At 40.6% G+C, this 27406-nt stretch overlaps 4 protein-coding genes and 1 pseudogene across 16 annotated transcripts in view; 3 read left to right on the top strand and 2 right to left on the bottom strand.

Annotated features, from left to right (window-relative positions):
- The window catches only part of ZNF641 (zinc finger protein 641), a 105026-nt gene extending 86808 nt beyond the window's left edge, over nt 1–18218 (bottom strand). Inside the window, exon 1 of the mRNA XM_072972894.1 lies at nt 18184–18218. The gene's annotated coding sequence lies outside the window, so the exon portion shown is untranslated. The remainder of the gene's footprint in view (nt 1–18183) is intronic.
- Nucleotides 1–18265, bottom strand: part of LOC102538735 (olfactory receptor 8S1-like) — a 39137-nt gene extending 20872 nt beyond the window's left edge. Inside the window, exon 1 of one of the 2 annotated variants that reach the window (XM_006203127.2) lies at nt 18184–18265. The gene's annotated coding sequence lies outside the window, so the exon portion shown is untranslated. Of the gene's footprint in view, nt 1–10399; nt 10675–18183 lie in introns of those variants that run through there. The other variant, XM_072972896.1, reaches the window with a different exon arrangement.
- C12H12orf54 (chromosome 12 C12orf54 homolog) lies at nt 180–24463 on the top strand. 12 transcript variants are annotated; one of them, XR_012078383.1, is made up of 9 exons: nt 180–282; nt 979–1100; nt 5624–5654; nt 6160–6219; nt 9406–9438; nt 11344–11368; nt 12998–13046; nt 14217–14512; nt 15511–15725. XR_012078383.1 is itself a non-coding variant. In XM_072972904.1 (9 exons), exons 2-9 carry the CDS (start codon nt 982–984, stop codon nt 24401–24403), a joined length of 432 nt encoding a protein of 143 aa, XP_072829005.1. In that variant the 5' UTR covers nt 180–282; nt 979–981; the 3' UTR covers nt 24404–24463. The 12 variants fall into 12 exon arrangements, 9 of the variants coding, with proteins under 9 accessions (XP_072829005.1, XP_072829001.1, XP_072829003.1 ...); XR_012078386.1 differs by having other exon boundaries at nt 14198–14398; XR_012078385.1 differs by having other exon boundaries at nt 14198–14512.
- On the top strand, nt 18515–20518 carry LOC102539235 (glutamate dehydrogenase 1, mitochondrial-like; annotated as a pseudogene).
- A 110-nt stretch (nt 24464–24573) lies between the features above and the next one.
- Nucleotides 24574–27196, top strand: LOC102539476 (olfactory receptor 8S1-like). The gene is made up of 2 exons (XM_006203129.2): nt 24574–24658; nt 25929–27196. The coding sequence occupies exon 2, from the start codon at nt 25945–25947 to the stop codon at nt 26881–26883; it is 939 nt and encodes a 312-aa protein (XP_006203191.1). The 5' UTR covers nt 24574–24658; nt 25929–25944; the 3' UTR covers nt 26884–27196.
- The last annotated feature ends 210 nt before the right edge of the window (nt 27197–27406 follow it).

The raw sequence follows: 27406 nt of genomic DNA, 5'->3' as shown, positions 1-27406 counted from the left end.
CAGTGATGCAGCAAAAATTCCCACAAATTAAAACTAAAATTTCACAATATTAGCTCACTATTTTATCATTACCACCTAGATGGAATGAAACCTGGGCTGAGGGTGGGGGGAGAGCCAGGTGTCTCAGATCTATGAGGTCACAGCTGAGGTCACAGAAGAGTTGAACAGGGCTAGGCTGACAAAGGCACAGATGAGATGAGGCTGTTCTGAGATGGGGCTTGAGGAGGAGAAATTCTAGGGGGGAAGGGGTGGGGAGAAGAACAGCTTGGGGAGCCCACCTGGGTAAGTTTCTGGACATAATTGCCCTAGTTCCTGACTAGGGTTTGGAGGTGAGGAAGGATGGGAGCGGGGAACTGGGAAGCAACTTGTCAAAGAAGGATTCAACTCTGCCTGGGTCACTGATTTGACCTCTCAGCCCCACGTGTTTTTAACAGTATCAACTGTGGGGTTTTTCTCTTCCCTACAAACACTTGAAGGCTGGAGCTGACAGACCTCCAGCCTACAGTGCTAACCTTAGTTGACCGTGAAGATTGTGACCGTGAGGTAGGATGGGATGGGGACTTTTCCAGTCTTGAATCCATTACACACTATTTCCTATCCCTGCCTGAGGACCCACCTTCCCCTCACGGAGCCTCTGGCCAATTTCCTAGCCCCAACCCTAGCCAGCTATTATTTTTTACTTAGTTTCTCTTCTATTTTTTTCTACCCACCTTCTCACTGGAATTTATGTTCTTACTGAAAAAGATGGCAAGGAGACTTTATCTGGGGCAAACACTTCCTTCCTCCTCTCACCCTTATCTTTCTTTATACACACTTTCACACAAACACAAACACACTCACACACAAACACACTGACCCATTCAAAACACAGATGCTTCCTGAACTACTGAGGCATCTGTCCTGGTAGTTCTCCACTGGCAAGTGCTCTCTTCTCACTACACACCTGCCCTCTCCCCCTATTCATTTATGTTTCCCCAGGACATGGAGCCATCTCCATCTTCAGCTCCAGAGTCTCTGACTTCTGTTCAAGGACAAATGGCACAGCATGCTTTCCAGGATCAAGAACAAAAGTCAGGAAGGACCTCCAAGCAGCAGATAAGGTAAGTGGGGCTAATAAAGATGCTCAAAAGTCCTTAGATTGAATATTCTCTATGGGAGAAGAAACAGGGTCCCCTGTCTCCCATTCCTCCTATGGCCGCACCTATCTGCTGGTTGGGGAAGGCTGGAATCTGCACGTGTCGTCTCTCCTCCCCACCTCCTTAATGGAAGGAACAAAAGCAAACCTGTATCATTCTAATGTAGAGGGTGGGCATCAATCTGACATTTCTCTAGGAGTTAGTTGGGTATATAATCCAGGAACATTTATTTATCCTAAGGCCAACTTACTCTAAGAAGTCCTTATGTCCCCTACAATGTAAAGCAAGTCTAGACACCTGAAACCATGCTTTCCTTGTCCTGGGGTGGAGAGAAGGGCCAGAATCTACTGCTTGAGACTGAATACGAGATCCAGGCAATATTATCAATAAAATCAGAAAAAACGGGATGCTTGCTGTAAACTTATGGGTCAGGAAAGAATTGACACTTGGCTTGAGCTTTTGAAGTATGCAGGAGATACCCTGAGGTAAGAATTTGTAGGAATTCAGAAAGAAAGAGTTAAAAGTGTCTTCTAGGTTTCTAGGCTGACTATCTTATTTAAATGCCCAGAATAATTAACTGGGCCTCAAGTCTGAGAGCCAGTGAGGTATTGAGAAGGCTGAAACTTGAAGGAAGATGGAAACCTATTCTAAGAGTATGAATTCTCTTCTGGACAGCTGCAGAACCCCGAGGAGAAAACAGGAAGTAGACACTGGAGTATCTGAGAGTTCTTTACAGGAAAGCTCATAAACCACATCAAAGACCTGATTTCTCTGCTGATAAACTGATGCTTTGGCAGCAGAAGTGGGCAAGACACTCTAAAAATAGTAATAACAGTATTACTATTACAGTAATTAAAATAACAGTATTATTTGAAATGAACGAATAATAATTTTGAAAACTTAACAGCTACAAAGGCTTATGATTCACACCCATCCCCCCAAAACCTAAAGATCACTCCTCCTGTTTCTTAGGTGTAGAAACAAATTCACATAGGCAAAGATACTTGCCAAAGGTCCTGGAACTGGAACATGGTGAAGTTGGAATTCAAACAAACTATTTTGTCCCCAAATTCTTCCCACTGCATGCAGTTAGGCTTTTGATGATTCAGCTATAAAATGAAGAGGACACATTTTATGTGTCCTCTTTTGGAGAAGCCATTAACAAAGAGCGGAATCAAACAGACCTGGGCTGGAATCTCAGCTTTTTCACTACTATCAGAGCCTCAGTTTGCTGCACAGTAAATAGCCCAGTCCACTGTTTGAGGATAAGATATGTGGATCAAGGCACCTACTTCAGTGCCTGGTTAATAGAGTCTCGATCTTCTTCAGCCTCAACTTCCAGTAACAAATGACTAGAATAATACTGTGAGTGCATCTCTTCTCCTCTCCTCCCGCCCCCCTCACCCCCCTTTCCCCCCACCTCTAATCCTCTTGTCTGTCTCTTTTTATATATATAAAAAATATACATATAATGTATATATATAAAATATTCTCTTTCATATCACACCACACACACACCCCCTCCTAACCCTTTCCCCCAGTATCATTTACTCAGTTTGTCAATTATTCACTATCTCCGTTTACAAGGATTTGAATTAAAACTCAGCTAGAGGAGAAACTAGAAGAGAAAACTCAAGATGAGCCCAGTTCTGTTTTATTTTCTCTCCCCTCCCTACTCCCTAGAATAGGCAGATGAAATCCATGGGGAGAAGAATCTTAAAAGTAAGGAGGTTTTCAGGATAAGGATCGTGGTGTGGACTTAGACTAAGGAAGAGCTGTCCCTAGCCACCCATCTATCATGGACATTAAGTTGTTTCCATATTTTGGCTGTTCTGAATAATGCTGCAATGAACATAGGAATGCAGGTATCTGTTAAAAACAATAATTTCAGTTCCTTTGAATATACACCCAGAAGTGAAATTGCTGGATCTATAGTAGTTGTATTTTTAATTTTTTGAGGAACCTCCATACTGTTTTCCAAAATGGCTACACCAATTTACATTCCCACAAAGAGTGCTCAAAATTCCTTTCCTCTACATCCTCGTCAACACTTCTTAACTCTTGCCTAGTTGATAATTACCAATAATTACCATTACCATGTTGTTGTGCTCTATTTTATAGTTCTCTTGTTCCTTTCTTCCTCTCTTGCTGTTATCTTCTGTGATTTGTTGAATTTTTATAACAGCATGCTTTGATTCCTTTTTATCTTCTGTGTATCTACTAAAGGTTTTTTCTTTGTGGTTACCATGAGGCTTACACAGAACATCCTATACTGTATCTTTTTTAAGCTGAACAGCTGTGACTGCATACAAAAACTTCATTTTTTTTCACCCCTTCCCCACATTTTATGTTACTGATCACTATTTACATCTTTTTATAATGTGTATCCATTAAAAATTATTGCAGCTATAGTTATTTTTCATTCTTCTGTTTAAACTTTCATACTAGTATTAAAAGTGATTAAAGCACCACACTTAGAGTATTAAAGTATTCTGAATCAGACTATATACTTACCTTTTCCAGTGAGACTTATTACTTATGTTTTCATTATGCTATCATCCTTTCATTTCAACTTGAAGAACTCCCTTTAGCATTTGTTGTATGCCAAGTCTAGAGGTGATAAAGCTTTTGTTTGTCTGGGAAAGTCTTTATCTCTGCTTCATTTCTGAAGGACAGCTTTGCCAGGTAAAATATTCTTAGTTAGCAGGTTTTTTCCTTTTGATACTTTGATTCTATCTTCCTACTCCCTCCTGGCCTACAAGATGTGTGCTGAGAAGTCCCCTGATAGTCTTTCAGGAGTTCCCTTGAATGTGGCATTCACTTTTTCTTGCTGCTTTCCAAATTCTCTTTGACTTTAGACAATTTGATTATAATGTATCGGTGAAGACCTCTTGATGTTCAGCTTCTCTGGAATTTTTGAGCATCACAGATCTAGATGTTAATTTCCCATCCCAGATTTGGGACATTTTCTGTTATTATTTCTTTAAATAAGTTTTCTATCCTTTTCTCTTTCCCTGTTCTTTCTGGGGCTCTCAAAGTGCCCATATTATGCCATGTGATAGTTTCTCATAAGTCACATAGGCTTTCCTCACACTTTTGCATTCTTTTTAAAATTTTTATTTCTCTGGATTTCAAATTATCTGTCTCCAAGCTCAATAATTCTGTCTTCTCCTTGATCAAGTCTGCTGTTGAAGCTCTCTATTGAATTTTTGAGCACAGTCATTGTATTCTTCAGCTCCAGAATTTTTGTTTGGTTCTTTTTTAGTTTGTGTTTCTTTGTTGAACTTCTCATTTTGTTCTGTTTTCCTGATTTCCATTAGTTGTCCATGTTCTCTTGTGGTTCACTGAGCCTACTTAATATAACTGTTTGGAATTACTTCTTAGGCAACTCATGGATCTCATTTCTTTGGGATCCATCACTGAAGCTTTATTTTGTTTCTTTGGTGGTGTTATGTTTTCTTGATTCTTCCTGTTGCATTGTGGTCTTTTTATCTGAAGAAGCAGTCCCCTCTTCCATTCTTTACTGACTGACTTCAGGAGTGAAAGATCTTCTTCACCAATCAGCCCAGTTAAAGATTTGGTGGGAATGGGGGTGGGGGGCAGTCTCAGGCCTTTCCTATGGGTGCATTTACCCTTGTCTTCTTGTTCTCTCTTAAAGAGAGCTTAGGATTTTGTGCCTTCTCTTAATCCCATAAAGTCATTTTGGGAGCTTAGAGCCTCCTGTTTCTTTTCCCCATTGTGGTGCCCGGGAGCATTCAAGATGGCACATCTTCTCCCATCCCCACATAGTTGAGCCAGATACTGATATCTACATCCTGTCTGAAGAGGCTTGCGTGCACCATCTTGGGGGGTGTGTGAAGTGCTGGGGGCACGTGTCAGTCAGCTGAGGGGGTGACCTGCAGTTGAGGAGTCCCACAGTGTTCACGGGTTGCCCTCTTGGTGGAGTCCACAAATCAGCTAGTAGGATCTGCAGCTGGTTTTTGAGATCCATGTGATAGATGCCACCTGTGCCCACCCCTTTTTCGTGTTCCCAGCCCCCCCCCCAACATGATTCAGCTATGCCAATTACTTCAGTAATCTGGGTAGGGTGAAGCAGAAGTGGGCCTTTAAGTCAATGTCTTACAAGGCTGGGGAATCAAGGTGTTCATTCCACTCTCACTTTCCCTGACAGAAGAAATCACAGGCTGAAAGGGTCCCTATTGGCACTAAGCTATGCTGCCTTTGGGGAGGAGTGACATGAGTAAAGTGAAACTATTTTTCTTACCCATTTGAATGCATCTATTCATGGATTTTTTTTTTCTTGAATGTGGTGCTGGAATCTCTCCACTGGGCTCCTGGTTTCCCATAAAGATATTTCCATCCAAGGATGGTTGTCAAAATTTGATGTTTTCTGTTGAGGATATGAGGGCTGTAATCTCCTATACTGCCATTTTGCTGATGTCACCTACCCAGTGCCTCAACAGATTTATATCACCCTTTCTTTCCAGAAAACCCATTGAAGACACAATGAGACCAGAGGTGGGTAAGACTTCCAAATACACTGGTTCCTTTGGGGATCCTGGGTCCTGGGGATAACAAAGGTGGAAAGGCTGTGTGGCCAGGAGATGGGAAAAGTACCTAACGAGGACCATATCTTGGAGGACTTTGGCATTGTAGGTCAGAGTGCCTTGACCAGCTGGTAGGTCACTGTCTGCTAAAACCAGGTAACACCTTCAATGCCACTACTACACTTGATGACTCCAGGAGCAGGCAGACTATGTAAGTGTTAATAAGGTGGGTAAACATGTGAGTCTGTTTATACCTATCACCTACTGATTAGATAAAGAGATGACAGAAGGTACAGGCTGAAAATGACACAGTAGGGCTGAAGAAGACTTTGGGCTGCCTGACAAATGGCATGACTTCAAGCATGCATCTCAATTCCAAAAAGTACTTTGTATTCTGTCAGCTTCATGATGCGTCAGTTCAGATTCCAGGAGAGTTAGGGTAACATTCCCAAGATTTGTCTCTCATTTCACCCAAGATTTGTCTCTTATTTCAACAGGAAATACAGGTAACAATCACTGAAACCCTGTGGGACCAGGTGAGTACATGAGGGTCATCTTTGACAGCATGGTGAGAGATAGGAGAAGGGAGAGGGGACTTAAAGGAGCAAATTTCTCTTTCCCCTTGAACAATCTGCTGATTGATGGTGAAGAATTACCATGCTCCCTCCCAGCTTGTTCTATTACTCATCCAGTCCCAAACCCTCATAGAGACTCCTTGTATCTGTGCATCTCAGTGTCCATTCTCAACATCCACCTATTCATTAGATAAGCCCTTTCAAATGTTTTTTCTCTGCTAGCCTTTTAACAAGCACTATGTAATGAATAGTTGCTCATCCACTAGCCAGCACCTTAGGGCAAATACTGAAAAAGCCATTTATTTTAACTCTCAGAGAGAAGAAGGCAATGTTACCATTTTGTTGTTACCAATTAAAGATTCTAACTCCATTTCTGATCAGAAAGAAAGCTATTTTACTTCTAGAGCCACTTAAATTGTCTGACAAACACTTGACTGTGACCCTTGATTCCTGTATCATAGAATATAAAGATTTAGCCCCTCCAGAATGAGTTAGCTCCAAAATAAAACTCTCAAAAAAATAAAAGAATCAACCTGAAGAGTACAGGTGTTTAGTTTTATCTACTTGAATCCCAAATTAAGTCCATAAAATGACTAACTTTTGTATAATTACTAGTGAGCTGTTGTTTCGGAGTGTAATATGCTAAGTGGTCCCATTGCTTCTGGAGTTCCTGTCTGGAACATGATTAGGATCTTGTCATTAGCACAGAGGAAGATTGTTTTCTCCCACTGACTATGTCTAGAAGATCTATATCAAGACATTAAAAGACATAAAATTTGCTTATGTCATTCAGATATAATTTCAACATAATTTCAATAGTTGGACATCATTCTGCTTTGCATTATTTACAATGATAAATTGCTTTGTTACTACACTTCTTTGTTACCAAATTTTCTTTAGAGTATATTGATAAAGATTCTGAAGAAGCACAAATGCCAGATTTGCTCTGTGGCATCAGAGGTTGCCAACAACATTTTTTTAACACTTCAAAATGTTCTACATATTTCCAAATTTATTGACAATAATTTAAATGTGAATACTGGCTAAAAGTAAAAAAGTATGCCTGGAGCTTTCCCGTTCTTTAATTTATTAGATTTGAGAAACTCAGACCTGTTACTAGACACTCCTAAAGTGTTAAAAAGAAGTAAAAGAAATGAGTCCACACTTGGATATGAAGAACTGCCCTTTCTTTGGTTATGAAAAAGATAATATTTTAATTTTACTTCAAGGAAATTAGATTAAATCATTTAAATTGCATAAGAGATCCAGTTGAAAAGTATCTTCTTTTGTAGAAGACAGATAAATCATTTTTGATAATGAATGAAATTACTGAATCCTATCAAGAGAATGTTTTGGGTTCTGAAAACTATGAGTTGGAAAAGAAACATAGGCCCAGTAGGTCACCGATGAGAACCTGTTACCTTCAGCCTTCCACCTGAAGCAATGCCATAAGCAGTTAGTTTCAGAATCTACATTAGTAAGCCCTACTTTCTGAAATTGCTTTTTTTTAACATTTTTTATTGAGTTATATTCATTTTACAATGCTGCATCAAATTCCAGTGTAGAGCACAATTTTTTAGTTATCCATGAACATACATATATTCATTGTCACATTTTTTTCGCTGTGAGATACCACAGGATCTTGTATGTATTTCCCTGTTGAAACTGCTTTAAAAAGACTTATATTTAATGAATGTGAGAGTAAATTCTTTTAATTTCTATAAAAAGGGATGTCTTTTTCACTTTGACAAATGTCCTTGGTTTCCCAGCAACAGGAAAATGACAACCAAGGTAACTAATTCTCAAACATGAAAATGCCAGATTTCACCCTATTTTTGACTGGTAAGTCACTGCAGAAGCTCGTTATGCCCATAGACAGCCAAAGCAAACTGTTGGGAACTTTCACAGAAGATAGATATTTACTTGGAGTTTCTGAGACCTTCTCAAAAACATCAGCTACTTCAGCTTCCCAATCTTGACATTCTAGTTGTATGTACATTTAAACTCTGACATGGAGATGAGAATTAGAGGACAACTGATCCCTTCTGAACTTACAATGTCAATTGCCCATATGAAGCCAAGCAGAAAAAGACTTTATTAAATCAAAGATTATGGATGTTTAAAAATTTTTTTTAAGTAAGTGGAAGTCTTTATAGCCTTTCCTGCAAGCCCGCATTGAACAATATTATATGAAATGAGTAACGTGATCAACCTTTTTATTCTCTATGATTTTCAGTGACTCTTCCTATAAGTTTTACAGAAAGAAATAATCTTAATTTAAATGTTAGAATAATGTTCTTACAATTATTTTAGTACTAAAGAATGAGTTGCTTAGATATGGGTCAGAAAACCATCCTACATAAATGGATACCTATGACCTAATAAAAGATAAATATGATATAACAAAGAGTGAACACAGGGTTGTTGAGCCGCAGTAAGTTGATAACTGGCACAGTCCACCCCATTGACTATTCAGCTTCCATATGCACCCTTATACACACGTTGAAACTCCTGAATATCAACAAAAACTCTGTATTTCCACCAAATAAGATACAGCCATCTGTCTTAAAGTCCTCATCCTCTCCCCAAACTGAAGAAATTCAGATTTCCAATGGTCATTGTATCCATCTATGGATGAGTGACAGCATAGGTGCATTTTTAGTTTTACAAGAAACTGCCAGAGCTTTTCCCCAAAGTCATCACACAATTCTACACTCCTTCTAAAAATGTATGAGAGCTCCAGCTGTGCTGTGTTGCAGTTCGAGTTGCAGCTGCTCTGTGAAGAAATTCACCAACATTTGGTGTTGTCCTCCTGTGTATTATAATCTAAATACAAATATGGGTTGATCTTAACAGCTATGCTCAGCTTCAGAACATGGACCAATGAACTGAAATGAAATATAATAGTGGGTTTCATTTACACTTTTTTCACAACTCAGCGCTCTTTAAATAACTTCCTGTATTTTACCCATTTACCATATGGAGAAACAGTGGCCCCCAAATCAATGGGATGTACTGCTTACAGCTAGGAAGCCATAGTCTCTTGGCCTTCACACTCTACAGCCCAACTGGGAGATTCTATATATTATATCCCTTTGTAATAAAGTCTATAACACTAATTTTTCCATAATTTTTGTCTTCTGTCAGGTGCTAATGGCTTTTAGGGATATACAGAAGGAGGTGAGATTAAATTTCCATTCACTAAACTCCCTGGCCACATTACTTCCCTTGCTCCTGTCTTTCCCATACCCTACTGTGATGCTGACTCTGATCAAGGTTTTAGTTTCATTTCTTTATCTAAGTATTTCTCCCTCAAAAAAGTAGCTGGACTTGTCAGTCCAGGAAGCTAAGGCAAGAAGATGCCTAACAATTCCCTTGTGGAAATATGAAAATATGGAGAAACATTTGTATCTACCAGAACTACTCTCTACAAGAATATTCTATGCAGTTATATGAAATACTGAAAGTGACTGAGTTAGAAGCCCCAAATGACATGGTAAATTTCCTTATTAGGAGAATATGTGTATTAATTGCAGGGAAATACAAATAGAGCCCAGATCCAAACTTTGGCTAAGCAGAACAATCCTCTTCTGCTCTTCTTCCACACAGATTTCAGTCTTTTTTCTATACAAACACTTATCAAATATTTAAAATATAGTCAAGCATGCAGTATATTATTGGCTGGCCCCAGACACTGAGTTGTATACTAGCTTGCTCAAGGTGTTGATATGTCTCAGTCCTGCCAAGCCGACTGTCCCACCTTAACTTTTTGCTCTATGTTAACAACATTACTTATCAACAGACTGCTACACAGGCAAACACAAAACTTGGAACAAGTACTAATATTATAAAACCACAGGAACTGAGAAACTTTTGTACAGATTTCTTAACTTTTGTTCCTCTGAATAAAGATCTAATTTCATTAAAGTTAAAATCTAAAAATAATACGAGACTCCCATGGTCTTAGAAACAGTAGCTCTCTCTTTCTGGTTGGGGAAAAGTGATGGGTAAAGTAATTGAGAAGGCACTGAAAAGAAATCCCCTCTATTTCACTACCTGTACCACTCTTAGCCTTTGAACTAAGCCCTTTTCTAGTCCAAGAATCATGTCATTATATTCTGCTGCTGTGCCTGAGGCTTACCTTAGGGAAAAAATTACACCAGCCTTTGCCTCCATCTGGCTGCGGGTAAAAGAGTGCAGAGATCAGAAGCTTGATATTTTCACCCAAGTTTTCCTTGATGTCGGATGCCTCCACTCTACCCAGAACTTTAGTCCCCTGAGGCCCAAGTCTCCTCCCAGCAGGACGTGAGCTGGTGGGAGGAGGCGGCTTGTCCGTGAGTGGGACTTGCGTGCGTTGACTTCCATCCTCTCAGGGCCTATAAACAAAGGTACAAGCCCCATCTGACATCCTCTGTGCTGAAGCTGTCTTCAAGTTCTAGTCCTTTTTCAGGGGTTCACCTAGGCACAATCCCTGCCCTCAGAGACCACCCAGGCTGGTGCACATTGTTTTGTCAGTCTGACAGACACTGTAGTCACAAACAAATTAGAAGGGCCATTTTTGTACTTAAATACCGAGACAGAGTCAAGCAAAAGATAGCCAGGAGAGAGAGATTCAGAAGGTGCTTTCTTTCTGATTAGGCAAATGTTAAGACCCTGCCCTAGAGCACTGTTATGTAGAAACACCATCTGGCCACCAACTGGGAGCTCAGGGGGCCCAAAGTGTATACCAGCAGCAGCTATTTACTCTGGGATGAGTAAGAGGGAATTTTTAAAGGTCTTTCACGTATCTTAAAGGTTCACCTCAGAGAACCAGCACATACTCAATAAGGAGAGTGAAAGGGGCCAGAAAAGGGAGAGCAGAAAAGCCAGAAAGAATAAAAGAGGAGAGGTCACTGAATGACTAATTATAACTGTATGTGATAAACTGTGTGTCTCACACTCAACACAAATTCTGCTTTCAGGAAACTTAGCATTTAATTCCATTCTGAAAAAGCCCATATGTCTCACACAGGCATCCCTACATTTCCCCAAGTCTATAGCTGGCCCCTGAGTCTCTGACTTCTCTGAATTCTCATTATTTTTCAGCTCCAGGAAGATGCTCGGACTCGAGGTAAAAGAGCAATATTTCAAGGTTTGGCTAAACGAAGAGTGGTGGGAGGGAAAAAGGAGTTCATACAGAGTCTCTTCATGGGAACTTCCATTTGGCTGAAAGTTGGAGTTCAGGCACCGTTCATCTCGCCTCTGTCCAGTCCAGTTATCTGGACAGGGGCAGCAGGATCCCTTCCTTCCTTGGGATGGCTGTTGAGGGCCTGAGGAACTCTCAGTCCTTGGTCAGACATGGCACTTCTCGGTAGAGGAGAGACAACAATCAAGGGTAAGCAGCTTCCCAGCCCTGTGTAAGGGTTTAGCAGGGCTGCGATGGGAGGGACTGAACAGTGGGGAGATCAGAATGGAATGACTATTCAGGGTGGTCAAGGTATAGCTCTCAAATGCCCACAGGCAAATTTTAGTGTTTCAGGAAAATATCAAAACATCCAGGAGCCTAGGATTATGACATAAAAGCCGTATTTAGCGCTCTTTCCAAGGAACTTAAAAATCAGGGCTTTTCAAACTTTTGCATGTACACAAATCACCTGGGTACCCTGTTAAAAAGCAGATTTTGATTCAGCAGGTCTAGGGGGGTGGCCTGAGATTCTGAGATTCTGAGATTCTGTATTTCTAAGAGGCTCCCATGTGATGTGCTGCTGGTTCAGGGATCAGAATTTGAGTATCAAAGATATAAATGACTGAGCCCACTAAAATATCCTCTATTGTCACAATGAAATAAGATTTAATTCAGGGACTTCCAAGTCCCATGAAAAGATTAAGGATACTTCAGATATGGGTGCAGGAATTAGAGGAGGAAATTGAAAGGAGATTCTGACTAGCTGAGGGCTCTCTCTGGGAATTGAAACTACAATAATGCTTTTCCAGCTCCTTCACAAAACAGAGCTCAAAAGAGTCTGAACCTTCCTGTGGCTCTTTTAAGACAGCCAGTCCAGAGAGAACGCCCTCTGCTCTTTCTCCAAACCCGGTCAGTCACCCCCATTCCAGAATGATAAGGCAACACGGCCAAGTGGAATCCATTGTGAGATACACAGGAAACTTCTCTTGGCTGCTGAACCCCAGGAGTCAACAGGTTAAAAGAGCCAGGTGTACTTCAGCTTGAAGGATGCTCTCCTTTATTCAAGGAAGGCTGATTTCCAAATAGGTCACTGCAGGGCCCTGGAACACCTGCTTGATGACCCAGTGTGAAAATGTGGATTTGGGATTTTACTTGCTGTTGTTGCTTTTCTGCTTCCTAAAGGTGGGCGGTGGATGGGTGGGGGAATTCAGAATAAGATGAGGAGAACTCAAGTCTTGTTGTACCCATTTTCCATGCAAAAAAAATACAAGGACCTGTTCCAATGTTGGAGCCCTAGGACTGAGGTTTTCTGCTAACTCTTGATGGCCAGCACTGGTTAAACAGGGGTCTGGTGGCCATGATTCAGTGTGATTTATAAATAACCAGATGTCTGGTGCCACATTCTGCAACCACCTCTCTGATAGGCCTATAGGTCTTCAGTTTCCCCACAAGTTCTGGCCTCTCCCACTTTGACTGGCTTTACTTCAAACTAAGGATGTGAGCAGGGCTCAGGGCTCCTAGAGAGACAGTTCCAGGCCCCTGTAACGGAATGATTCCTTCCTGTGTCCCCCTCAGGGATGAGCAACTACTCCATGACACCCATATCATCTGCATCGAGGACTGGGTAAGTGGCCCTCTTTTGATAGTCCCCAAGGGAGAAGGCATCCATCTGGATATGGGTGTAGTGGCTAACAATATTGCTGCCTCTGAGCCTTGAGCCTTCAGAAACCTGTACTTCCAATATAGGTATCTTCTAAAGGGGCAGGAGGTGGTCCCCCATCACTCTCAACTAATGGTGAAATACAGAGCCAGGGCTTCCTCCTCCATCCTCAGCCCCATCAGAAATCTCTGGAATCTCAGGATCAGTCCTGCACCTCACCATAAGATTTTGGGAGATTCTATTCATTCAACTGGAGAAATGAGGGAAGATAGGAAGAAGGACAGATAAGAAAGAAAAGCCCTCAAAAGGGAGTAAAAAATCAGGAACTTAGATGGAGAAGGACTTAGAAGAAGAAAATTTTAAAAACTTGAAAGTTCATTGCCCCAACATTAGGAGATGTCAATTTCTTTTCCATAAGAAAAAGACTAGGAGAAAAAAGACCAGAGATTTAATTTAGACATTAGAAATGACTCTCCAACAGTGAGAACTGACAAACAGGGCACTGGGTAGTCAAGACAGCAGCATCGTGTTCTGCAGAGGACTTCAGAAATACTTTTTAAAATCAGTTTGACACATTTCAGATATGGTCCCACCTGAGTCAGGAAATGGAGATGTTGAACTTCCCAGATCCCTATTTGAACCAAATTTGATCCTACCCTAAAGAGTTAGCCATAGTGAAATAAAAAACAATCCTCTAAAAGAGACAGTGCTGAATTTAAACTGATCAGTGCTGAAACTATGAAAGGAATAACTGGTAATCTCATATTTATATAAATCTTAAATATAATTGTTGTAAATCTTTACATATGAGGAGCACTTTCTATTGGAAACCATATTGGATCAGTGATTTTACTTTATTTTAACATTCCTCTGAGGCAAACATGAGGAAATTTCCTGACCTTCCAGATAAAGAGGCTCTGATACGTTAAGACACAAAGTCTCCTAATGCCCAGCAAGGGCTCTTTCCTATGGAACACACGGTCATCAGGGAATTGCAACTCCCAGAGCCACTGATGCCCATTCCTGGTGGAGTCTGACAACAAAATCCTTAAATACAGTGTAGGCCAGGGAGGGAGGCCCCAGAGATGAGATCTCTCTCCCTTAAACATTCACAGCCTTCTCTATTTGGTACAGAAGTGTCAAGCGTTCAGATTCTGGGATGACCCCGAAGTTGGAAAGACTGCTGCCAAGCAGTGGAGAGCAGCCATCAGGGGTCCAGGCCCACAAATTGAGAAGCCAGTTCTCTGATCAATCAGCTTGCTACCCTAGACCCTAACCCTACAATCAAGGAAGAAGACCACCTTTGCTTCTGCCAGGTGTTTCACCCAGATGGCCTTTCCCCTGACCTCCACTCTGCCCATCCTGCTGTAGCCAGGAACCCAGGCCTCATAAGTCCTCACTCCAACATGACAGAGCAACCCCCTCAGCAGGTGTGGTCCAATATGAGGGATAATCGAGTGAGAGGGTAGAAGCCCGAGGGCAGGGCTGAGCCAGGATCTTTTGGTCTCTGTGACTGAGGCAAAGAGCCAAACACTGCGTAGGTAGTTCTTGTACAGGGAGGGAGGAGTGTTCAGGAATCAGAGACAACTATGGGATAGAGAAATGGAAAAAAAGTTTAAACACACACTAAGAAATGTGAGGCCCATTATTCACTTCTGGAAAGTGCTCTGGAAACTTATATTACCTTTGGTGCTTAATTCAGAATCAAAAGTCAAATACTGTAGGTCCATAATAGACCCCATTGTCAAGATTTTCATTAATAAAATACTTGAGTGTACTGCCCTCAAAGGAACTGCTTAAGTGGTAGGCCATTTCCTCAACCTTTTTAACTCCCCTGCTCCCTAGTTTCACCTGATACCTAATCTCATATGGAGAAAAAGACCACCACAGATGCTCACCTGTGTGTGGCATACACTAAGCTAGCCACACCATCTATATGACCCTGTCGAATCTGCGTGATGACTGACGGAGAAAATTAGACTCATCTACGTGTGCCTAAGTACAGTGACTCTGTATTTTCTTGAATAGTCCCCTTTCAAATATTTTATCCCATTTTCTCCATGTATCAGCAAAATACACAAAACGTCCTAGTATTTTGCAACAAGATTACATCTTTCTAAAAGAACATATACATTCACAAAACCTCTATTATCATTCAAACCTCAGTTTTGACTTGGAAATTAAGGCAGGAAACTTCCTTCCTCTTCAGTACCACACAGGCAGCAAGAGTAGGGTAGCAAAGAGTGGGCCCTATGCAGAAAGCAGGTGGTACACAACCAGTGGATCTTCTCCCTCAGTCTGAGCTGGATATCTTGGGATAGGGTAAAGAAGGCAGAAGTATCACCAAGAGATCTGCTTTTACTTTCAGTGCCACCTGCCTGGTAAACTAAATTTCTTTTATTCCCATCTATGTGACTGTGACATCTAGGGCACAGCTTTGGTTGCCTGGAAAAAAAAAAAGTTATTAGGCAGACATCCCCACTGATCCAGAAGAGGGAATGATACTCACAGGCAGAAATGCCAGGGTCTGTGGCTACAACGGGGAACTTGGAAATCAAGTGAGACCCACACACATCACAACTGCCAAGCAAAGAAACCAGCAAACAACAACTGATAAAATAAATGTGGTGTGAAAGACGTTTACCCTATTTGATCTTACTGGGTAGTAGGATGTAATTCAGAGAACACCACCAGTTCTCAATTCCCTTCCCTGTAAATAAGGAGGCATAAATAGAAAATGCTAAAGGCTTCTTTCATTTCTATTATTCTGTAATCCAGATGGTCTCACAGTCTATGATTCCAACATAGCTATCCCCAAGACTGTGAAAAAGCCACGGAGTCAAAAAATATTTCCTACAGGAAAATGCTATATAGGATATTTGTCAAAGATGGTGACCTTGGCACATATAAATGCACATATGACAGGGAAGATGGAGTTCTTAACTTACTCTTTCTTTTCTAAACAAAACTTACACAAAAAAATCACATATAAAAAGTATACAAATATTGGGGATGGGTGAATTTGGAATTCAGGAGTAACAGATACACACTACTATATATAAAGTAGATAAACAACAAGGACCTACTATATAGCAAGGGGAACTATATTCAATATCTTGTAATAACCTATAATGGAAAAGAATCTGAAAAAGAATACATATTTTTATATATATGTATAACTGAATCACTTTGCTGTATACCTGAAACATTATAAATCAACTATACTTCAATAAAAATTAATTTTTTAAAAAAAATTAGACAATGTAGAGTTTAACCCTAGGTGGCATGAGAATTTGTCACAATACAAGTAAAATAATAAACAAGAATACATTATAAAAACTAAAGTTTTAAAAACCATCACCTCATTAGATGTTGACTTTGCATTTGTTAAAAGACAAATGTTGATTTTTTAAACTAAGACTACAAAAGTAATGGAAATTTTTTCACATGATAAGATGACTTCATAATTTTAGGGTTGTTTTGAAAACAAAAACTATACAAGGATGCTTTCTATTTTCATGCTAACTCAACAGTATTTAAAATGCTTTTAGTGGTTTTCCAGTTCCAAAAACAGGTAAATACAATATAAAATCCCAGTAAGACATTTTATAGACATTGACAAAGATAGCAAAATTCACCCAGAAAAATAGGTAAAACTTCAAAAAAAAGGGGTGTTGATGGAGTTACCTTCAAAATTTTACTTCTGAAAGTCAAGATAATGAGAAGACAAGTCACAGACTGGGAGAAAATATTTGCAAAAGACACATTAGCTAAACAAAAGACTTTAAAAACTCAACAATAAGGAAATGAATAACAATTAAAAAATGGGCAAAAGAACAGATTTCTTACTAAAGAACATATACAGATAGTAAATAAGCATATAAAAAGATGTTCAACATCAATGCCACTAAGGAAGCTAAAATGAAGAGTTTGACATTCTGGAAAAGGCAAAACTATAGAGACAGTGAGAAGATCACTATAAGATCTTTCACTGTGGTGTGGGTTTGGAGATAAGAGAGAGGCGTTTAACAACCTGCAGGAGATGCTCTGTCTGCTGGGACTTCCTGAAGAGGGGTGCTGCCCAGCTGTGCAGCTATCTGAGGAGCTCAGAGAAGAGGTCTTTGGGAAGGGGAGCTTTCTTGCGGCTGCTCTGTCTGCGAACGCTTGAGGAGACTAGTTCCAGGAATGCTGGGAAAAGCTGCAAGTGGAACCCCAGCTATTGCTGGGGTGATGCTAACAGAAACAGTGAGTGGTCTCCCTCTAGTGCCACAAACTAAGAGGAGTCAGATGTCAAAGAAAAAGTATACTTCCCATATTCTTTTTTTCTGACACTATGAAAACATTTTCAGGGTAGTACAGCATGAGATGTCAAGACAGGAAGAACAAACATACAATTCTGCACATCACAAAGCTTAAGGGTGGGTTTAGAGGTAACAGAGAGTCGTTTAACAACCACTGTGAACCTCCAGCAGGACAAATACAAAAGGAACCACATCTAGACATGCACAATAAACCACTGAAAACCAAACACAAAAAGAAAAGTTTTAAAACAGCTTGAGACAAAAGGCAAACTACCTTTGAACACACCACCTTTAGATCCCTTTAGGCAACTGTGGCCCAGGCCTGGGCATGTGTCCTGCGGAGTCCAGCTGATACACCCACCCACAGCAGCACACTCTGTAAATCGCACTCCAAAGATCCCTGCCCTCGGAATTCCCCGCCCAAACAGCCTCAGGCCTATTCCCAGGCCTCACCGCCCTCTCTCCCCAGGCGTGTGTACACCAGGCCTGAGGAGTGTGCCTGGAGCTCCAGGGTGTGCTGCTTATTTAAGCATGCACAGGCCCTCTCACTTCACGAAAGACCCAAGGGTGGGACAGGAAAGAGCCTTGGGTTGAGGGCTTCGATGTTTGTACTTTTTACCCAGGAAATAAGTAAGGGTGAGCCTGCCTTCAGTGGAGCAAATATTAGACTGAAACTTATTTCCCAATATAAGTGATGGAAGCCTTAAGACTATAAATTAAGTTCTGGAAAAGATGAAGAAAACAAATGCAGACTAGAGTTCTGCACCTCAGAATGCACCTCAAAATGAAAGAAAACATACCTCAAACATGCAGGACGAGATCCTCCGTCGCCCCACGACCGGCAGGTGAGCCGAGGTGAGGTGGGGAGAGGCCGGGCGGAGGCCCAGGCCAGGCGCGCAGGATGCCGGGTCCCACCCCGCCGTTTCCACGTGTTGCTCAGCCACGGCAGACAGAGGCGGCTCCTCCAGATCAGGTGCCGGATGGTGACAAAGGAGAGGACAGCGAGGAAAGCAGGAAGCTTAAAAGGAAGCCCGCCCTAAAGCCTCGGAGAGCGCGCCTCGCCTCCAGGCCTCGCCCCACGTTCCGTTCCGCATGCGCCCTGGCCTCCTGGGCCCGCCCACCTGGCGACACCATAGCAACCGCGATATAACCCCGGCTTCCTCAAGGTGGTAGACAGCTTCTTTAACCGACAGTGGCACGAGCATTATGAATGACCAGCTGATTGATAGAAGACTTTGAGATCTGGGAGAATGAGGAGCAGAAGCGGAACCCGTGCGTGGCATCAGGAAAATCATCGACCCCTGAAACCACGTATGGATCCTGCCCTTCCCCAGCCTGCGTGGCAGCGGCTCCTGGGGGGACACTGAGGGCTATGGGGCCCAGCACAGCCAGCACGTCACACCCTGTAAGGGAAGTATCCATTACAGAGAAGATGTGAGTGTAGATGAAGTAAAAGCTTTGGCTACTCTGATGACGTACAATCTGCTGTGGTTTACGTGCCATTTGAGGTTGCCAAAAGCTGGTGTTAAGATCACTCAAGAACCACATCGATACTGAATTGGAAAAGATCACAAGGAAGTTCACCATGTAATTACCAAAAAAGGAGACTCAGTAAATCTTGATGTGTCTGCCCTAGACAGGCACAGGTGAGTGAGAGATGTCCTGGATTGCTGATACTTATGTCAGCACCATAGGGACCTTAGGTAGTAACATGCCCACAGTTACTGGTAAACCCATCAGCCAGGGTGGTATCCACAGACTTGACTCTGCTACTGGTCATGGTGTTTTACATGGGATTGAAAACTTTCTCAATGAAGCTTCTTACATGAGCATTTTAGGCATGACACAAGGGTTTAGAGATAAAATATTTGTTATTCAGGGATTTGGCAATGATGGCCTGCCCTCTGAGATATTTACATTGTATCAGTGCTAAATGTGTTGATGTTGGTGAATCTAATGGGAACATATGAAATTCAGGTGGCATTGACCAAAAGGAACTAGAAGACTTCACATTGCAGCATGGGTTAATCCTGGGCTTCCCCAAGCAAAGCCCTATGAAGGAAGCACCCTGGAAGTAGACCATGACATACTGATCCCCACTGCCAATGAGAAGCAGTTGACCAAATCCAGTGCACTCAGAGTCAAAGCTGGATCATTATGGAAGTTTCCAGTGGACCAACAACTTCAGAATCTGATAAGAGTTTTCTGGAGAGGAACATTATGGTTATTTCTGATCTCTACCTGAATGCTGAAGGAGTGGCTGAAGAATATAATCATGTCAGCTATGACCATTGGACCTTCAAATATGACAGATTCTAACTACCACTTACTCATGTTTGTTCAAGAGAGTTTAGAAAGAAAATTTGAAAGCACGGTACAAGTATTCCTGTTGTACCCACAGTGGGTTCCAAAACAGAGTATCAGGTGCATCCAAGAAAAAACATTACGTATTTTGGTTTAGTTTACACTACGGAATTTTCTGCCAGGCAAATCATGCCCACAGCTACAAAGTATAACCTAGGATTAGCAGCTTCTGTCAATACCACTGAGAAAGTCTTTGGGGCATACAGTGAAGCTGGTTTACTTCTTGACTACCCTCTTTACCTATAATTTCTGCAAACCAATCAGAAGCTCTATAACCACAGAAATCTTTTTCTCTTATAGACATCATTCTCAGCAAGTCAGTCCAAATCAGCCCCTTATTTAAGAAGAAAGAAATTAAGATTAGGAGATCATATACAGGTTGACAAGTGTGAAAGTAGAAATAACCTGTTTCAGAGGGCCATTTGGCATATTTTACCTTTAAATAAAAAGTCTCTATTAATCTATGTTCCCTTGCTCCATAGCTTGTTCCCAACATGTTAGTTATGCATTGTTTGAGCTGAGAAATCAGTTGCTTGCAATATTTGGCTCTGATCAAGTCTAAGATGGAAACTGTTATAACTTTGATGCATTTAAAATCTGGGTGTGTAGCATTTTCAGAAGGAGGCATGGACCTAAAATGACCATACACATCAGCAAAATAACTCAATTTCACAGGCTGCAAACAAAAATAACAGCTGTTTCTTTTTTTGCATTTATTCTTTTAGAATGAAATACATACATGTTGCTGTAATAAAATTATTCTTAATCACTTAACAAGCCTAACCTTGAAGCAGTGAGTGCTTGTAAACACAAATTTTAAAAGCTAGTATTTTTGACATAGAACAGTATCATTTATAGCTCATCTGTTCTGTATTGTTATCCAGCAAACATAAAAGGCTAGATGGATAATTATCTTCATAACTGACAATGATAGAGGCTATTGTTGTTACGGCTATCTGAATTTGCTAAATGTAAACATGACATGTAGTCCCAATAATTCAGTAACCTCCTTATTATGTTAGTTCATTTTTCATTTCTCTAATGATCTACTGTGTCGAATAACAGAACAATAATTCAAGTAGAGTGACTCAGAAAAGAACTACCTCATCTCCTTGTCTGGAGTCTGGCTGACAGCCCTAAGCATTGCCAGTGTCCCCAGCTCTGCCTGATTTTGTATCCCTTTTCTTTAGCAGCCTCACATGTGCTCATAAGCTTAATTAGCAAAGCGGGGCTTAAAACATTGAATTGAGTGTTTCATTTGGGACTTTTTTGGTCAAGGCCTTTCGAATAGTGATATACCAGTGAGATACTAGACATTATTTATATAGTGAATGAGCCATTTTTTAAACAGTTATGCTCTTTCAGAAGTTTCTAATTACTCTGTACCTACATAACTTCACCTGGTAATAAAAAGTTATTTAAAGTGTGCCTTTTCAAAAAAGAAATGAAAGAGAAATATTTTCAGACAAACAATAGCTGAATACATTTGGTACTAGTGTACTTTCACAATAAAAATACGGAAAGGATTTCTTTATGTAGAAGAAATATGTTCCTAAGTGGAAACATTGCCACAGAGGAATGAATTAAGAGCAACTGAAAGTTTGAACATGTAGGTAAACTTAAATGAATATTCTGTGTAATAGTAATGTGTTGAGGCATTATACACACACATGTGTATGTATACATACACACATCTACAGCCTGAAGAACAAGGAGGTGAAGGCAGCTATGAGAGAAACACTGCGAAAGTACTTTCCATGTTACTGGTGGAAAAATTACTGTGGAATACAAAAAAAGAGCCAGAATCTATGACACTAGCCAGACATTGTATGAATTGACATTAAGAAAAACTTTCTAAGTCTACACAATGTCAGGTGTTAGAAGATACATTCACAGTGCATAAGGAATGAGTGCAGAGGAATTACACGCTTAGTACAGAGGGAAAACAGTGGAATCTATTACCATCTCCAATTTAGAAAATGTGGAAAATAAAAGGATTGATTCTCATTACTCCCCAAATGTTCACTGTGATTTTATTAGGTGAAATATTTGTATCTTAATTCATTGTGATGAGAAAATTCAATGAAAGCCATAATGTCATTATTAAATAAAGATTCCAGATGGTTGAGTTAAAGACAGTAATAGACTTCCAGTCATGTTGGAGGAGAAAAATGAACTTCAGCTGTGCAGCCCTTGAATACAAGCAAAATGAACTGAAGGTGCTGAAGAAAGTGAGTTTGTATATAGAGATAGAGAGCAACCTCAAACACACCTTCCAAAACCCGATTGTTTCTTGCCATGGGACCCTTCAATGTGCACATTCATAAATGTGTAAACTTTTAGACACATGAGTGAATAAATGTTATAATCATAAAATAATAAAAGCCAAAAAATACCAAACAACCCAATTAAAAATGGGCAGAAGACCTAAACAGACATTTCTCCAAAGAAGACATACAGATGGCCAACAGGCACATGAAAAGATGCTTAACGTTGCTAATTATTAGAGAAATGCAAATCAAAACTACAACGAGGTATCAACTCACACTGGACAGTATAGCCAATATCAAAAAGTCTATGAATAAAAAATGCTGGAGAGGATATGGAGAAAAGGGAAACTCTCCTACACTGTTGGTAGGAACATAAATTGGTGCAGCCACTATGGAAAACAGTCTGGAGGTTCCTTAAAAGACTAAAAATAGAGTTACCATATGATCCAGCAATCCTACTCCTGGACATATATCCAGAAAAGAATAAATTCTAATTTGAAAAGACACATGCACCCCAATGTTTATAGCAGCACTATTTACAATAATTAGGACATGGAAGCAACATAAGTGTCCATCAACCAATGAATGGATAGAGAAGATGTGGTATATATATATCCGTGTGTGTGTGTGTATATATATGTACATATATAATATATATTACTCAGCCATAAAAAATAATGAAATATTGCCATTTGCAGCAACATGGATGGACCTAGACATTATCACACTAAATGCAGTCAGGCAGAGAAAGACAAATACTATATGATATGGAATCTTAAAAAAAAAGAGGTGGGAGAGGGATAAATTAAGAGTATGGGATTAACACATACACACATAAAATAAACAAGGATTTACTGTATAGCACAGGGAACTATATTGAATATCTTGTAATACTTAGAAAAGAATCTAAAGAATATATATGTACATTTATATATAACTGAATCACTTTTCTGTACACGTGAAACTAACACAATATTGTAAATCAACTATAGTTCAGTTAAAATTAATCATATTAAATAATAAAACCAAAATACTTTAAGATTTATATAGATTCACAAGAAAAGCAAATATTCTAAAAAAGTGGACTTAATTATTCCAAACATCCTTAAATTGTGTTTCTTTTGTTACTTGTTTAATTGACAAGAGTGAGGGGAAAAATTACGCCAGAACAGTCTAGTTTGGATGAAACCTCATAGTTCATTGTAAATAAACAAGTGGAAATTTTGATTTATGTAAGTCTATTTGTACTTAAGATTACAATAAACTTATCAAATAAGTGCGTTCCTAAATACTCCCAAATTGGGAGTACTCAAACTATAACAAAGTCCTATGTAGGAAACTAAATAAACACATAAAGAAATAGATTGGAGTATATAGTTTAGGCAAATTACTGCACTTATTAGCCTTGTCTTTTTACTTATTTGATCATCAAATCACTTTTACACAGCAAAGTTAACAGGAGATGATTTTGCCTGAGAAGTCCCAGAGAGAAGATGCAACCCTTGGAGTGTCAACTGTAAATTTTTCCTTTCCTGCTTAGGAAGCCAGGCAAATATGCCTTTGGCCACTCTTTCTACCTTTAACTCCCACTAGACTCAGAAATTTTGAATTAATATTCATAGGTTATTGCATCACCTAAACGTTCCAAAGGCCACACCTAAGAGGTCCCCATTGGTTCTCATAAAATTCAATGTTGAAAACAGTTCTTGGAACTTCAGATTGTGACTATGTAATATAAAAGCTGTTGCCCTCACCATCCCTGGCACTGCCAGAGGCAAGGAATCAAACCAACCAGCTGCCTAATCATAGCCGTCCCGTGGACTGGTTAAACCCAAGCAATGCTATGTGTGGCTGAGACATGATACTGGAAAGAAGGAAAATAAGGTGTATTTGAGACCTCTCAAAAAAAAAAAAAAAAGAAAGAAAGAAACTGCCCTATGGCTATGTAAGTTTAATAGTGTAGAATTCAGTAAAAGCGTTTCATCATCAATAGGATTTTATAAATTCTCTCATGCTATAAGACTTAGAAGCCACTTCCTGCAGGTCATTTTCCTTCTTAGTAGATGGAGCTAGATCAAAGTCCTACAGCCACGCTGGAGAACAGATTGACTTATTGGACAGGATGTACAGGTAATCTGTTTTGGGGGTGTGGGAAGGATTCTGAGGTGGGTTCATGGCCAGGGGTTAATGAGTAAGAATCAGAACTTCTCCTTGGCTAAGCTTTGGTCTTGCTGGGAATGGACAGGACCAGGAAGTAGACTGAGGCACCATAATGAGTCCTGTGGGTAACCCAAGGTCAAACTTGAGGGTGTGAGGACAGAGATGGAAATCACTAGTGAATAGTCAGTATTCCCGCAGATGGAGCCCTGTAGTCATCCAGGCCTGAAGACTTCTGAGAAACAGAGCTGAGAGACATGAACACAACCTGGCCGTGAAGGAGACATTTGGGATATGGAGACTAAGGACAATGTCTCAGGAGGAAAGTCGAAAGTTCATCTAAATATCTGTACAAAACAGGAATAGAAAGGATTGAATGTCATATGCCGGTTTAAACAGGCCTCTGAACACGAACAGAAGTCAGTGGGTGGAGCCTTCCTTCTGAGGGGCAGAGAGTAGCAGCAGTGGGAACTTCCAGCAGAAGGTAAGAGCTCTTGAGTCAAACTTTCACCGTCCTACAGGGTGACTTTCCAAACCTGTTTGCTGTACTGTCTTGGAGTGAGGCCCAGAAAGCGTAGTACTGGGCAGAGTCCTCTATCCTGGCTGCTGCTTTAAGTCTTCCCTGGCATGAATTCCTTTTAAGCATTCCTCTTGCTTCCTTTCCTGGAAATTCTGACCTGACCTGGGAACACATTCATCCTAGTAATGCTCTTCCAGGTGGGCCCAGGGGTCTACACTGAGTCCCAACCACGTTTTCTGCCTTGTCATCTGCATGGTGTGGCAGGTATACCCATTGGTGGCAATTACATGCTGTCCTTTCTGAGTGAAAGCGTCCACAGTAATTGCAAATTGCTCCACTTCAAAATCATTCTAAAATTCCAATTTACCTTGCAACTGTGGTCATGAGCAGAGGAGCGCAGCTACTGGTAGTGATTTCAGTGTGATTTTTTTTACGCCTCTTCTGGTAAAGACATACAAAATAACAACAACAACAACAGTATTAACAGCAACAGGTTTGGTCTTTGATGTGAGGATTTAGGTGTCATTTGATTAGACTCACAATCTCAAATAATCATAATAGTAAGAGGTGCTTTTAAAGAACTTCATAATTTCGTATTTAATCCTAGAATCCCTCTTGGTACTGTTACATCTGTGTTTTATACATAAGGACATCAAAGCAAACAGCTTTATGCATCTTGTACAAAGTCATGTAGCTAATTAGAGGTGGAGCTGAAATTTGAACCTAGTCTGATAAAGGAGCCCACTTATTTAGCCAAGATCTCTGATGCCCACTTATTTCCTAGGCTTCAGCTTCTCAGAACTACCTATGTTTAACCAAAAATGACTTGATTTTTCTCATTCCTGAGCATTTGAACACGAACCAAATGTTCAGGCAAACTAAATATCTCTCAGGAACATTTTCCAAGAGCAGTCATACACTTTCTTTAAAATGTCAAATTCACCCAATGTAGTGTTACTATTGGCCCTCACTAAATCACAGTTTGAGCTCCCATTGCATTAATTCTGGTTATATATTTAGTCTGCATATCCATATTTTTCAACAGACAATTTTAGTAGCAGGCAGCATATCCTAATTATCTTTTTGTTTGAAGTAACTGATACAAACCCAGGTCATAATAGGAAGCAAAAATGTTTACTGAATCATAATGATATGAAAAGAGAACCGATGCAATGAAAAACTTCCTTGAGGGAAACAGCCTTTGGGCTTCCATGACTTTTTATATTATTTCTAGGGAAAGGCCTTTGTAAATGGACTTGGGGAACCACAGCACTGTCACAGAGTTCATCCTCCTTGGACTGTCTGCCAACCCTCACATCCAGGCTCTGCTCTTTGTGTTATTCCTGGGGATCTACCTCCTGACCCTGATGGGGAATCTGACGATGCTGCTGGTGATCAGGGCTGACTCCCACCTCCACACGCCCATGTACTTCTTCCTGAGTCACCTCTCTTCTGTTGATATCTGCTTGTCTTCAGTCACTGTGCCCAAGCTACTGAAGGACCTCCTGTCTCAAAAGAAAACGATATCAGTGGAGGGCTGCCTGGCCCAGGTCTTCTTTGTGTTTGTTGCTGCGGGGACTGAAGCCTGTCTGCTTTCCGTGATGGCCTATGACCGCTATGCCGCCATCTGCCACCCACTGCTTTATGGACAGATCATGAATAAACAGCTGTACATGCAGCTTGTGTGGGGCTCCTGGGGCCTGGGCTTTCTGGACGCACTCATCAATATCTTCCTAGCAATGAACGTGATCTTCTGTGAGGCCAAAATCATCCCTCACTACAGCTGTGAAATGCCCTCTCTCCTCCCGCTGTCCTGCTCTGATATATCCAGGAACCTCATTGCTTTGCTCTGTTCCACTCTTCTGCATGGGCTGGGAACCTTCCTTTTGGTCTTCCTATCCTATGTCCGCATTATCGCCACCATCCTGAGCATCAGCTCTACCTCAGGCAGAAGCAAGGCCTTCTCCACCTGCTCCTCCCACCTCACTGCAGTGGCGCTTTACTTTGGCTCAGGTTTGCTCCGCCATCTCATGCCAAATTCGGGTTCCCCCATGCAGTTGATCTTCTCTGTGCAATATACTATAGTCACTCCTATGCTGAATCCCCTCATTTACAGCCTGAAAAACAAGGAGGTGAAGGCAGCTCTGCAAAGAACTTTAGAAAAGTATTTGCAGCATATCAGGTGCTGAAATAAAAACAGAACTGGAGTGAAGTTCTGGTGAAGAACTGGAGTAAATTTGTGTATAAAAAGACATGGGGTGAGTTTACAGTAGTCAGGAATACTCCTGACTACTTGTGATGTGAGATCCCACAACCTAAACTAGAAGTGCATGAGAGGATGGCATGAAGTGATTACAGGAAGGATAGTTCACTTTATTTTCTTTTAAAGGAAAAGCAAGTTATTAAGTAACCACCTTAATCTAGAAAGTTTTGTTATGAACAAATTGATTCATTTTTCTCTTTCTGAAACATCTGCCTTAGTAAAATCATTAGTTTCATGGATCTGTCATTATTTTTATTGACTCTGGGGAATACATTAAAAGCCATACATTTGATAAGAATGTAGGGTCCTGGATCTGTAAGACAGAAAAGTCATAGATGAGTTAGAGAGTAGAAAGATAGAAGAAGTTCAATTGGGTGGTCATAGAAGACAGGCATAAAAAGCTAAAAGTTCTGCAGAGAGACAATGGACATACTGAGGCAGAGCTCAAG

Source organism: Vicugna pacos, chromosome 12 (assembly GCF_048564905.1).
Source record: "Vicugna pacos chromosome 12, VicPac4, whole genome shotgun sequence".
NCBI lineage: Eukaryota > Metazoa > Chordata > Mammalia > Artiodactyla > Camelidae > Vicugna > Vicugna pacos.
The sequence above is the reverse complement of the archived record's forward strand: the minus strand, read 5'-3'. Positions and strand labels throughout refer to the sequence as shown.